Source organism: Pseudopipra pipra, chromosome 4, assembly GCF_036250125.1.
Source record: "Pseudopipra pipra isolate bDixPip1 chromosome 4, bDixPip1.hap1, whole genome shotgun sequence".
In the NCBI taxonomy this organism is placed as follows: Eukaryota; Metazoa; Chordata; class Aves; order Passeriformes; family Pipridae; genus Pseudopipra; species Pseudopipra pipra.
In genome coordinates, this window is record NC_087552.1 from 75,147,558 (window position 1) to 75,161,928 (window position 14,371).

The 14,371-nt window shown below is 46.9% G+C and overlaps 1 protein-coding gene across 5 annotated transcripts in view; it reads left to right on the forward strand.

Moving 5' to 3' along the window:
• Positions 1-14,371, forward strand: part of EXOC6B (exocyst complex component 6B) — a 338,997-nt gene that overhangs the window by 190,634 nt on the left and 133,992 nt on the right. For all 5 annotated transcript variants that reach the window (XM_064653623.1, XM_064653619.1, XM_064653620.1 and 2 more), the window contains 3 exons: positions 9,405-9,488; positions 9,584-9,630; positions 13,968-14,088. In XM_064653623.1, the coding sequence (XP_064509693.1) occupies positions 9,405-9,488; positions 9,584-9,630; positions 13,968-14,088 (252 nt within the window). The remainder of the gene's footprint in view (positions 1-9,404; positions 9,489-9,583; positions 9,631-13,967; positions 14,089-14,371) is intronic.

The following is a 14,371-nucleotide window of genomic DNA, read 5'->3' on the forward strand; positions in this document are numbered from 1 at the left end:
TGGGGAGGCCTCTCCTGCAACATTGGGGCGGTTTGGGGGGACACAGTGGGAGATATGGAGCTGCTGGAGTGTCCAAAGGAGGGCAGTGAAGGTGGGGAAGGGCCTTGGTTTGAAGCTCTGTGAGGACACTGAGGGCACTTGGTGTGTTCAGCTGGAGCAGAGGAGACTGAGGGGAGACCTCATTGGGGTCTTCAACATCCTCAGGAGGGGCAGAGGAGGGGCAGAGACTGAGCTCTGCTCTGGGGGGACCAGGGACAGCGCCCAGGGAAGGGCTGGAGCTGTGCCAGGGCAGGCTCAGGTTGGATCTCAGGCAAAGGTTCTTCCCCCAGAGGGTGGTTGGCACTGCCCAGGCTCCCCAGGGCAGTGGGCACAGCCCCAAGGCTGCCAGAGCTCCAGGAGGGTTTGGCTGATCCTCTGGGGCACAGGGGGGGACTCTTGGGGCTGGGCCTGTGCGGGGCTGAGGGTTGGGCTGGATGGGCCTTGGGGGTCTCTTCCAGCTCAGGATGTTCTGGGATCTGTGAAATCCTGGCTGGGCTGAGCTGGGTGGAAGGAGACACCTCCACTCGTGTTCATGGTCCTTTTATTTGTAGAAGGGGAGTGAGGTACTGACCAGCAAAACAGGTCAGAAAATCAGCTTAGCCAGGATGGTGGAGACATTCCTGGGCAGGACAAGGCAGGATTGGGATTGTCCTCCTCTTACATGTGCTCCTGGAGCCGTGCAGGACACGTTTGGCTGATCCTCTGGGGCACAGGGTGGGACTCTTGGGGCTGGGCCTGTGCAGGGCTGAGGGTGGGACTGGCTGATCCTTGTGGGTCCCTTCCAACTCGGGATATTCCAGGATTCTGTGGTGATCAGAGGGCTGTTCCAGAGGTTGCAGAGCTCCGAGGGAGAGACTGAGGGAGAGACTCAGCTCCAAAGGGGCTCTTCCCTCTCTCTTCCCCCCACGCACTTCTCTGCTTCCCTTTATCTCTTTGTTTTCGGTATCGAGGGGGGTGTTTACAGTCAACAAACAGTTCCACGGAGCAGGAGCCTCCTTTTTGATCCCCGAGCACCTGCGTGTGTATCCATGGGATATTATTTGGGAATATTTACGTGTTTCAAGTTAAGCATCTGCTCAAGAGAGTCGGACTTCTTTGTGCCTCATTAGTGGCTACTGGTGTTCTCTTATCTCCAGAGATCTTCAGGGCATGTTGAATTTGTTTTCTTGGCAGTTTTTCCGTGGCTGCACGAGCTCCTGGTGGTTTGTTTAAGCGCTGGAAAACCTGTCTGAGCTCAAGGAGTGTTTGGACAAATGCCCCCAGGCACAGGGTGGGATTCACGGGGTGGGATTCTCAGGGTCTCCTGTGCAGGGCCAGGAGTTGGACTTGCTGATCCTCACGTGGCCCTTCCAGCTCAGCATAATCTGTGACTGTCACCTCATAAGAAACCCTGCCTGTTTCAACTGATTTCAGGGTAAAAAACGGTGGTTTGGAGGATTTTAAAGCTCCTGTGCTGCTTCGGATGAGGTCTGGCCCATCCAAACTGCTGTTTCTTGAGGAGTTGGACCCGTGGGGCCAGTTTGGGGCACGTCCATGGAACTCTGGGGTTATGAGAGGGGAGCAGAGGTGGGATCCAGGTCGGATGGAGCGACTTTCTGGGCATTGACACGATGCCAAGTGTTGTTTGGCACTCGGAGGCAAATGAAAATGAAACACTGAAAGAGGGGCTGGTTGAGCCAGGTGAGGGTGACACAGCCCAGGGCTCTGCTCCTGACAAGGAGGGGGGAAGGAATAAACTGTTCCTTGTTGGAATGAGACTGGGATTGGCTGAACTGTGACTAAACCCCCCCCTAAAATGGGACATCTGGCCCCAGGTCTGACTTTTCCTTCTCCCGGAACGTGACTCGTGGGACATGGTTGGTGACCAGGATGTTTGGAGCCCAGGCTGGGAGATAAATGGTGTGTAAAATGCACAGAGGCTTCCAAAATCTCTTGTGTGGGCTGTTTGTAAAGAGTGTTCTCCCAAGGCTGGGAGGTGGGATAGGGACAGGGTGGGAAGGGACCTCAGGAGATCTCAAGTCCAACCTCCTGCCTGGAGCTGTGAGACCAGAGCAGCTTTCTCAGGGCTTTATCCAGTTATTTCTTGAAATCTTCCAAGGATGGAGATTCCAACACACCTCTGGGGGCTCTTTCTGCTGCCTGACTGTTCTAGTTGTGGAAAACTACCAAAACTTCCCATCCTTACCCACAGAGGGGGCTCCCAAAGCTGTGGTTCCCCAGTCGCTGTGAGGAGCTCAGGGCTTTCCAGGTGGGATATTTGGTGTTTGTCCTTCTTGGAGTTCCTCATGTTCATGGTGGTTGTTCCTCAGCCTGCCAGGACCTCTCCAGATGTTATCCCTGTTGACTTTTCCCCTGATTTGGGGGCATCTGCAAAGTGGATGAGACCTTGGCGTTGCTCCTCAAGGTTGTTGGTGAAGGTCCCAAAATTCCTCCTGCTGTTCCTTCTACTTATTATGGGAATCCATTAAAAGCTTTAACTGTTGTCCAAGGCCAGGTTGGACAGGGCTTGGAGCAACCTGGGCTAGGGGAAGGTGTCCCTGCCCATGGCAGGGGGTGGGACTGGATGGTCTTTAAGGTCCCTTCCAAGCCAAACCATTCCATGATTCCATGTAGTGCTGATAAATTAATAAATCCAGGTGGGCAGTGGGTTTAAGACTCTCCTGGAGAAGAAATTAAAGCCAAATTCATCACTCTTTGCTTAAATCAGTCTCAGAGGTGTGACTGAGGTGCTCTGTGGATCAGGGGGTACAAAAACCTTCTCCAGGGGCTGTAAAATTGGGCTGTTCAAGTAAATTTGGGCTATTTCTGCCTATTCCGTGCCTGGTGTCAAAAAACCTACAATAAACTGAGCCCAACTTGGGTTTTTCAAGGGAGGATCTGCTCAAAATATATCATCATAGCACATCCCCCTCCTTCCTGTTATGGCAAGGATATTTTAATGTCAGAACTCAGAGGACTCACTAAGTTTTGAGGGAATGTTCTGATGATGTTGCAAGTCCAAAGGGTGGCTCAGCCAGGAACATCCCGTGGGAATGGTGGATTAAGGGTTGCTGTGTGGCACCCAGGGAGCAAATCATGATATGGAAGCGTTTCTGCAGGACTTCAGTCGTCCAAAATATTGTTATTGACACGCTCTGGATCCCAAAAGTCCCATTTCACGAGGCACTTTCATCATTTCTGGGGACAAGAGCACGAGAAAACTCAGAGCCTGTTTTTTTTCACCCTGTGTAATCCCAGCTCGATTCGTTTTCACCTCTTGAATTCTTAAACATTTTAAGGTTGGTTTTTTGTTTTTGTTTTTTTTTTTTTTTTTCAGCTGCTGGTTTTGCTTTCTTGGGATTCTCTCCTGTTTTCCCTTCCCTGGTGTTCATCCACACTCTTAATTGCCCTCCCCTCGTTGCCAGCTCTGTGAACTCCCAGTTAATTGGGGGGGGAAAGTTCTGCCCTGTCATTTTAAAACTCTGGAGGGTTTTTCCTGCACTGGGGATATTGCAATAAAGGGGCAGTTTGGAAGTGGAGCTTTGGATTCTTCAACTCCCTCAAAAAGGATTGAGAATGGGGTGAAATCCTAAAGGATTGAGAATTGGGTGAATCCTGTTAAAACTGAGGAGAGGAATGGGAAAAGGAGCTCCTTCTCCTCTCCCCAACCTTGGTTTTATGGGATCATTTTGGTTGGAAAAGCCCTTTAAGATCAAGCCCAGCACTGCCAAGGCCACCACTAAATCATGTCCCCAAGTGCCACATCCACTTTAAATCCCTCCAGGAATGGGGACTCCACCACTGCCAGGGCTGGAAAACCCTTTCCACGGAGAATTTTCCCCAAATATCCAACCAAAAATCTCCCTTGGCCCAACTTGAGGCCGTTTCCTCTCGTCCTGTCCCCCTTGGGCTGTGAGAGAAGAACGGGATTAAAATATAAAATACAAAAATAAATATAAATATAAATTCAGAGGAGTAATTTCTAAAATAGGGGGATCCCATGGCCTGTTCTGGAGACTTTTTTTGGTGTGGTTTCCGTGTTTGTTGGGTTTTTGGGGTTTTATCCAGAGGAGAACAGTAGTCAAACATAGGAGACAGAGGACTAATGGATTGTCTGAAGACCTGGGAAGTTGAATGGTCTTAAACAGATCAAACGGGGGAAACTGGGTGGTCTGAGCTCAAACTGCCACCAAGAGGAAGAAATATTTTCCATTTTTAGGATAATATAATGTCCTGAGCAATGAAAGTATCCGAGGAGACGATGGAGGAATGGATTTAAGAGAAAAAGATGAAAGTGTGAGCGAGAAATATGGGAATATGGTCGAGAGAGATGTCCTGAGGAGGAGTTTTGTGTTGAAAGAACCTCTCCTGAGAGAGTCCCTGATTCCTGGGACAGTCAGAAAAGGCTCCAGAAGGAAAACACTTGGAACAGGGCGCTGGGAGGAAGATGGTTTTGGTCACATTGGCAGGACTCTGGGCCATAAATTTTAGGGAAACTAAAATGTGAATAGGATTTTATGATTTTTTTGGGGGTGTGGTGTCAAAGGTCTTTGCTGTTCCTTCTCTTCACTCCTGCTCCTCCTGGCTGTGGAAAACACTTTTTCCTCTGAAACTCCAGTCCAACATGAGTTTCATTTTCAGGGAATATGATGAAGATGCTTCATCTGCCTCAAAGCCATCGGGAAAATAAGGATAGAAACCTGAACTGGGGTTTGTCCCAGTGGGGAAGGAGGGGAATGGTGGGGTTGGGGATTTTGGGTCATGGAGCCAGGCTGGGAGAACTGGGGGGGTTCCCCTGGAGAAGAGAAGGCTCCAGGGAGAGCTGAGAGCCCCTGGCAGGGCCTGAAGGGGCTCCAGGAGAGCTGGAGAGGGACTGGGGACAAGGGAGGGAGGGACAGGACACAGGGAATGGCTTCCCAGTGCCAGAGGACAGGGATAGATGGGATATTGGGAAGGAATTGCTGGCTGGGAGGGTGGGGAGGCCCTGGCCCAGGTTGGGCAGAGAAGCTATGGCTGCCCCTGGATCCCTGGAAGCGTCCAAAGGCCAGGTTGGACAGGGCTTGGAGCAACCTGGGCTAGTGGAAGGTGTCTCTGCCCATGGCAGAGGGTGGGACAAGATAATTTTAGGTCCCTTCCAACCCAAACCATTCCATGATTCTGTGATAAAAGAATTTCCAAGTGGAGCAATTTTGAGGTTTGCTTGTTTCCAAGTGGAAACTTTTATTAATCCCTCCTGAGCTGACACAGCACCAGCCTCTGGGATACCTCCAGGGATGGGGCATCCACAACCTGCCCAGAGAAGCTGTGGCTGCCCCTGGATCCCTGGAAGTGTCCAAGCCAGGTTGGAGCAACCTGGGCTGGTGGAAGGTGTCCCTGCCCCTGGCAGGGGGTGGGACTGGATGGTCTTTAAAGCCCCTTCCCACCCAAACCATTCCATGATTCCATGAAATGGAGAAGTTTTTAAGGAGGTGGGATGACTTCTTGTCCTTTCTTCCCTGAAGGAATCCCTGGTGAGGGGGAGGTGAACGGGCAGAATTCCAGCTGAACTGTCTGCCTTTGGTGCAGTCTTAGCAGAAATCTCCCAAATCTACTCTTTAAAGGTCTGATTGGTGTCTGAGGTGTTCTCCAAGTTTCCAGTAGGTCCTGGAGGTCACCACAAAATATTGGGGGAAGTGGCAACTTCTGCTTGTTCAGTTACAGGGAATAATTGCTCCTCAGATCCCCTGGGAGGATAAAACCCAATGTGGTGTCCAGTGGGAGCCCCCAGCCATTGTCACCCTGGTGGCTCAACCTGGTGTGCTCTTGGATGGTTCCAAAGTTAATTTATTAAAGGAATGGGGGGAAAAAAAAACCCTCACCTTCAGCTTCAAATTTGCACCACAAATCAATTAATTAGTTAATTAGCTCCGGTTTATTGAGCAGTTTCCCTCCGAGCTCTCGGTGCTGCTGCCGGGGGTGAGTTGATGAGGGGGGAGATGATCAGGGGTTTTTTGTGTGGGTTTTGGGAGGTGAGGCACAGCTGAATTTCATAATTACCTTTGGTTTGGTCCCATCAGAGGTGGGGCAGGAGTGGGACAACCCCCTTGTGTCTTGGGAGAAGGAGATGGTCAACACCAGCATCCTGAGAATTCCCAGCTCCCAGGCCTGGGAGAGGAGCTCCAAGGGAGGTCAGAGCTCCCTTCTTGTAGGTCCTCTGAATTTATTGCTTGGCTTAATCACTTCATATGTCACTTAAATTTTATCACTGGGCTTGATAAAAGTTGTAATAATCCTCCTTGTGCTGTCCCTGATTTCTGGCTTGTGATCCTTCCCTTTCCTGAGGGAAACAGCTTTGGAGAGCAAGGAGAAGACACAGGACAGGGAAATGCTGGTTCCCAGATATTTCTAAAATCCTCCTTTAAATGTACAGTTAGTTGCAGGTTCAAGTAGATTCTTAACCTGGTCCCAGGAGAAAGGCTGGGATTTGCACCCAGTCCAGGTTTGTCCCTTGCCAGGGTGTTGACACCTGGATGGATGGATGGATGTACCCAGCATGGATCAGGAGCTGCTCATCCTGTGCCTCCCTGACTCCCACCTGGAATAAAAATTATAATCCAGAGACAAAAAAACCCTTTATCTTTGCAGTGCAGGGGTGGCAAGAAGGTTTTTTTGGCTGGATTTGAGCACCCTTGGGAAGGGCAGAACCGGGTTGGGAGAGCTCTGGGCACCTCAGCAAGCCTGAATTCCTTTGAAACCTGGAGCTCCAGCTCAGAGAAGACAAGGAGCAACTCAGGCTATGGCTCCTCAAGGCTTCTTTGCAGACATTTCATAAGAGCCCGGGAGCTGAGGGCATCCTGAGGCAGCCTGGTTGTATAATGCCAGGACAGCTGGAGAATCATTAAATTACCATCAGGTTGCCTTTTCATTAATTTATTTCCTGGTGTGGAGCAGGTTGACAGCTGGTGCCTCGCTCAGGTGATATTTGTTGTTGCTTGTTGTTTGTTTTGTGAATTCTAAATGAGATTTCTCTCTCTCTCTCTCTTTTTTTTTTTCTTCCCCATCTCCTTCGGCTCCCAAGAGTTCAAAGGGAGCCGTTGTCCCTTCTCTGAAGTGTTTAGAATCCACTTTCAGACGGAAAACAGCGCGGGCGTGGAGGGGGGGGAGGGAGGAACAGGCGGGGATGAAACGTCCCAGGTTTTCCACCTGGAACGCTCCGGTGGCTCCCGGCTCTGGGGCCTGGGGGTGGGATCCTCCCGTGGAGCCAGGAGGGTAAAACAAACCACCCCAGCAGGGCTGCTCAGGGCCCAGGGTGGGGGGTGAGTGGCACTCGTGGGGGGTTCAACTTTTTGGGATAACCAGCTCTCCTCTGCAGTTGAGTTGGGAGAAAATGAGCCAGGAATTTTATTTTTCCTGAACGTATCGATGGGTCTCGTAAACTGCTGTAACCCCACGCAAGCCACGTTCTCCTGGAATTCCTTGGGTTGGAGGGACCTTGAAGCTCATCCCAGTCCCACCCCCTGCCACGGGCAGGGACACCTTCCACCAGCCCAGGTTGTTCCAACCTGGCCTTGGACACTTCCAGGGATCCAGGGGCAGCCACAGCTTCTCTGCCCAACCTGGGACAGGGCCTCCCCACCCTCCCAGCCAGGAATTCCTTCCCAATATCCCATCTATCCCTGCCCTCTGGCAGTGGGAGACCATTCCCTGTGTCCTGTCGCTCCATGGATTGGAAGGGACCTTTAGTGACCATTTAGTTCAACCCTCTGGAAGGGTTGAAGGCAGAGACACATCCCACTAGCCCAGGTTGCTCCAACCTGGCCTTGGATGCTTCCAGGGATCCAGGGGCAGCCACAGCTTCTCTGGGAAACTCATTCCAGGGCCTCCCCACCCTCCCAGCCAGGAATTCCTTCCCAGTATCCCATCTCCACGTACCAAGGACTGGCCAAGTGTTCAGAACTGGGCACCTCGTGTAAGGGAACGTCACACACTGGTTTGGCTTGGAAGGGATCTTAAAGCCCATCCAGTGCCACCCTCTGCCATGGGCAGGGACACCTTCCACCAGCCCAGGTTGCTCCAAGCCCTGTCCAACCTGGCCTGGAATTCCCTGATGTTTGTGGCTTTGCCTCCCTCTTTTCCTATGAATTTCTTGGTGTTCTTTGTCCCCCCTTTCTTTTTGCTGACCCTGGAATTGGTTGTTTCATTCCCCCCCTTTGGTTAAATCCATCTGATGTTTGTCCATGTCATGGTCCAGAAAGCAGCTGGTTGTATCCCTCTAATCCCACACCTCCAGGGTGACACTGGGAATTGGATACAGGAGAACTCACCAGATACTCTCAGGACTGAACTGTTGGGTTGGGACTTGATGTTTTGAGGAAAACTCTTGGTCCTCTGCTGTTTGAATTGAATTTTGCAGGAAAATGCTGGAGCAATGTGATATTTAATGATATTAAATGCAGTATAATGTATTAAATATATATAATATATGCAGTTTATATTGTACCAGCCATGGTGTGGGCACAGGCCCAGGGCAGGGATTGTCCCCCTGTGCTGGCACTGCTGGGGCACCTCCAGCCCTGGGGTTCTGGGACCCTCAGACAGGAGAGACATGGAGGGGCTGGAGCGTGTGCAGGGAAGGGAATGGAGCTGGGAAGGGGCTGGAGCAGCAGGAGCAGCTGAGGGAGCTGGGGGGGCTCAGCCTGGAGAAAAGGAGGCTCAGGGGGGACCTTCTTGATCCCTAAAATTCCCTGGAAGGAGGTTGGAGTCAGGGGAGTCGGGCTCTGCTCCCAGGGAACAAGGGACAGGAGGAGAGGGAACGGCTTCCAGCTGTGCCAGGGGAGGTTTATGTTGGATATCAGGGAAAATTCCTGCCTGGAAATGGTTGTCCAGCCCTGGCACAGCTGCCCAGGGCAGTGGTGGAGTCCCCATCCCTGGAGGGATTTCAAATCCCTGTGGATGTGGCCCTTGGGGACAGGGGTCAGTGGTGCCCTTGGCAGTGCTGGGGGGATGGTTGGACTGGCTGATCTCAGAGGGCTTTTCCAACCTAAAGGATTCTGGGATTGCAAATCCGAAGGAATGTTGGATGTAGTGGTTCGACCCCATCAGTTGCTGCTCACCCTCCACCTCCTCAGAAGATCTGGAGGGATTTAAAATCCCTGTGGATGTGGCCCTTGGGGACATGGGCCAGTGGTGGCCTTGGGGTCAGTGGTGGCTTTGGGGGAACAGCTGGACTCGATCTTGTAGGGCTTTTCCAACCCAATCAATGGATCAGTGGTGGCCTTGGGGGACAGTTGGACTCGATGATCTCCAAGGGCTTTTCCAACCTGACCAGTTGAATGATTTGATATTTCAACTCAGCCCTGAATTGGGATAATTTGAAATTCCCTAAATGAACCTTTCCTCTTTTCCAGGGCGCCCGAGAAACCTTCGAGAGCTACTACAGGAAGCAGAGGAGAAAACAAGCCCGGCTGGTCCTGCAGCCTCCTTCCAACATGGTACCTCCATCCCTGCTGCCTGGGGCATCCCAAAATTCCCAGTGGCTCTTGGGCCACCTCAGTTTTAATCTTTATCCCCTCTCTCTTCCTTGCAGCACGAAACCTTGGACGGCTACAGGAAGTATTTTAATCAAATTGTAGGGTAGGTGTTCTTTTTATTCCCTTTTTATACCCCCCCAAAAAAACGGGAGAGGATGAGGAATGTTGGAATTTTTGCTGGTCCTTCAGGCCCAACAGAGGGAAATGAAAGGTGGTTTGTGCTTTTGAAGTGGTGCAGAGTGGATTTTATGGCACCAGTGGGAGCGTGGAGGGACCTGCCAGCTCTTGGAGCAGCCAGTGGATTTCTGGGAATTTCTGGGAATTCAAGGATAATTCCCTCTGTGGACTCTCTGCACCTTCTTGCCCTGCTAATGAGGGGAACAGGCCCTCTGCCTTAATTATCCTTGCATATTTAATAGTTATTCTGTGATGGTGAGGTGATTCTCAACCCCCTGGTCTTTATTATCGCTCCCAAATTTCACACGAGTCTTCCAAACCCATCCCAGCTCCAAGAGGAGACTTCCAAAGACTTTTTAATCCCTCAAACCCAGGGGATAATTGGATATTTTCATCCCCACACGTGCTAATAATTTCAATATCTAAGTATCACCATCACAAATCCAGTGCTGGGCTGGATTTCCCTGGGAAAACACCCCTGAGATTTTTGGGGGTTTGGGGGGTTTAAAACATCCCCTGTCACTCTCCCTCCCTAAAAATATGGGGTTTTGGAGCAGCACATTCCAGAACTGAACTCCCTGGCTCTAAATTGTTGTGAGGGTTTGGGATATCTGGATGGGAGAGAGGATTTTTCCCTCCCCCTAAAACATTTTCCCCGGAGTTAAAGCATTTTCCCTGTAAATAAAGCCCTTTTCCCTGTAAATAAAGCCCTTTTCCCTGTAAATAAAGCCCTTTTCCCTGTAAATAAAGCCCTTTTCCCTGTAAATAAAGCCCTTTTCCCTGTAAATAAAGCCCTTTTCCCTGTAAATAAAGCCCTTTTCCCTGTAAATAAAGCCCTTTTCCCTATAAATAAAGCCCTTTCCCTGTAAATAAAGCCCTTTTCCCTATAAATAAAGCCCTTTTCCCTGTAAATAAAGCCCTTTTCCCTATAAATAAAGCCCTTTTCCCTGTAAATAAAGCCATTTTCCCTATAAATAAAGCCCTTTTCCCTGTATATAAAGCTCTTTTCCCTGTATATAAAGCCCTTTTCCTGTAAATAAAGCCCTTTTCCCAGTAATTAAAACATTTTCCCTGCAGTTAGAGCATTTTTCCTTGGAGATAAACCACTTTTCCCATATTTCCAGCATTTTTTCCCTTCAACTGGAGCATTTTCCCTGCAGATAAATCATTTTCCCCTTCATTTAGAACACTTTTCCTTGCACTTAAAACACTCTCCTTGTATTTAAAGCATTAAATACATTAAACATTTAAACATTACCAGCTAAAACATTTTTCCCTCTCCCTGAAACATTTTTCCCTGCAATTTGAGCAGTTTCCCTGTATTTAAAGCATTTTCCCCTGTCCTTAAAACATTATTCCCTGCAGTGAAAACATTTCTTCCTGCAGATAAAGCGTTTTCCCTGGAAATAAAGCCCTTTTTTTCTGGAAATAAAGCTCTTTTCCCTGGAAATAAAGCCCTTTCCCCCGTAATTTAAACATTTTCCTTGCAGTTAAAGCATTTTTCCCTGCAGTTGGAACATTTTTCCCTTCAATTAGACCATGTTTCCCGACATTTAAATAATTTTCCCCTGCATTTAAATCATTTTTCCCTGCATTTAGATATTTTTCCCTGCATTTAAATAATTTTCCCCTGCATTTAAATCATTTTCCCCTGCATTTAAATATTTTTTTACCTGCTTTTAAATAATTTTCTCTGCAGTTGAAGCCTTTTCCCTTGCAGATAAAACCCTTTTCCCTGCAATTAGACCATTTTTTCCTGGCATTTAAATAATTTTCCCCTGCATTTAATTCATTTTTCCCTGCATTTAAATCATTTTCCTCTGCAGTTAAATAATTTTCCCTGCAGTTGGAGCATTTTCCCCTGCAGATAAAACGTTTTTCCCTGCAGATAAAACCCTTTTCCCTGCAATTAGAGCAATTTTCCCTGCATTTAAATCCTTTTTCCCTGCATTTAAATCATTTTTCCTGGCGTTTAAATAATTTTTCCCTGTATTTAAATCACTTCCCCCCACATTTAAATAATGTTTCCCTACATTTAAATCATTTTCCCCTGCATTTAAATAGTTTTCCTCTGCATTTAAATAATTTTCCCTGCAGTTGGAGCATTTTCCCCTGCAGATAAAATGTTTTTCCCTGCAGATAAAATGTTTTTCCCTGCAGGTAAAACGTTTTTCCCTGCAGATAAAACCCTTTTCCCTACAATTAGAGCAATTTTCCCTGCATTAAAATAATTTTCCCCTGCATTTAAATCATTTTTTCCTGCATTTAAATAATTTTCCTCTGCATTTAAATCATTTTTCCCTGCAGTTAAAGCATTTTCTCTGCAGTTGGAGCATTTTCCCCTGCAGATAAAACCCTTTTCCCTGCAATTAGACCATTTTTCCTGCATTTAAATCATTTCCCCCTGAATTTAAATAATTTCCCCCTGCATTTAAATAATTTTTCCCTACATTTAAATCAGTTTTTCCCTGCATTTAAATCATTTCCCCCTGCATTTAAATCATTTTCCTCTGCATTTAAATCATTTTCCTCTGCATTTAAATCATTTTCCCCCTGCATTTAAATAATTTTCCTCTGCATTTAAATAATTTTCCCTGCAGTTGGAGCATTTTCCCCTGCAGATAAAACATTTTTCCCTGCAGATAAAACATTTTTCCCTGCAATTAGAACATTTTCTCCTGCAGATAAAACCCTTTTCCCTGCAATCAGACCATTTTTCCTGGCATTTAAATCATTTCCCCCTGCATTTAAATAATTTTCTCCTGCATTTAAATCATTTTCCCCTGCATATAAAGCATTTTCCCCTTTATTTAAATAATTTTTCCCTGCATTGAAATATTTTTCTCTACATTTAAATAATTTTCCCCTGCACTTAAATAATTTTCCCCTGCATTTAAATAATGTTTCCTTGCATTTAAATCATTTTCCCCTGCATTTAAATCAATTTTTCCCTGCATTTAAATCATTTTCCCTGCAATTAGAACATTTTCCCCTGCAGATAAAACCCTCTTCCCTGCAATCAGACCATTTTTCCTGGCATTTAAATCATTTCCCCCTGCATTTAAATAATTTTCTCCTGCATTTTAATAATTTTCTCCCTGCATTTAAATCATTTTTCCCTGTAGTTAAATCATTTTCCCTGCAGTTGGAGCATTTTCCCCTGCAGATAAAATGTTTTTCCCTGCAATTAGACCATTTTTCCCTGCAGATAAAACTCTCTTCCCTGCCATTAGACCATTTTCCCTGGCATTTAAATAATTTTCCTCTGTATTTAAATTATTTTCCCCTTCATTTAGATATTTTTTCCCTGCATTTAAATCATTTTCTCCCTGCATTTAAATCATTTTTCCTTGCAGTTGCAACATTTTTCCCTGCAGATAAAATGTTTTTCCCTGAATTAGAGCATTTTTTTTTCCTGCAATTAGACCATTTTTCCCTGCATTTAAATAATTTTTCCCTGCATTTAAATCATTTTCCTCTGCATTTAAATCATTTTCTCCTGCATTTAAATCATTTTCCCCTGCATTTAAATCATTTTCCTCTGCATTTAAATAATTTTCCCTGCAGTTGGAACATTTTCCCCTGCAGATAAAACATCTTTCCCTGCAGATAAAACATTTTTCCCTGCAGATAAAATGATTTTTCCCTGCAATTAGAACATCTTTCCCTGCAGATAAAACCCTCTTCCCTGGAATCAGACCATTTTTCCTGGCATTTAAATAATTTCCCCCTGCATTTAAATAATTTTCTCCTGAATTTTAATCATTTTCCCCTGCATTTAAATCATTTTCTCCTGCATTTAAATCATTTTTTCCCTGCAGTTAAAGCATTTTCCCTGCAGTTGGAGCGTTTTCCCCTGCAGATAAAACATGTTTCCTTGCAGATAAAACATTTTTCTCTGCAGATAAAACATTTTTCCCTGCAATTAGAACATTTTTCCCCTGCAGATAAAACCCCTTTCCCTGCAATTAGAACATTTTTCCCCTGCAGATAAAACCCTTTTCCCTGGAATCAGACCATTTTTCCTGGCATTAAATAATTTTCCCCTGTATTTAAATAATTTTCTCCTGCATTTTAATAATTTTCCCCTGCATTTCAATCATTTTCCCTGCATTTCAATCATTTTTCCCTGGATTGAAATATTCAAAATGTGCCTCCAACCCTCTGTTCCCGGATGCGCCGATCCCGCGTCTCCGTTCCCGGGGATGTCTCCGGGTCTCTCCGGAGCCGGAATGTGGCAGGAATGTCGTCCCCTCTCCTCAGGTTCTTCGTGGTGGAGGATCACATCCTGCACACCACGCAGGGCTTGGTCAACAGGGCCTACCTGGATGAGCTGTGGGAAATGGCCTTGTCCAAAACCATCGCCGCGCTCCGGACGCACTCGGTGAGTGGGAGCCTTCGGATCCCTCAGCCCTTAGAATCATGGAATCATAGAAACATAGAGTCATGGAATCACAGAATCAGAGAATCATAGAGTCATAGAATCAGAGAATCACAGAATCATAGAATCACAGAATCATAGAGTCATAAAATCATAGAATCAGAGAATCATAGAATCATAGAACCATAGAATTAGAGAATCAGAGAATCGTAGAATCAGAGAATCATAGAATTGTAGAATCAGAGAATCACAGAATCATAGAGTCATGGAATCACAGAATCACAGA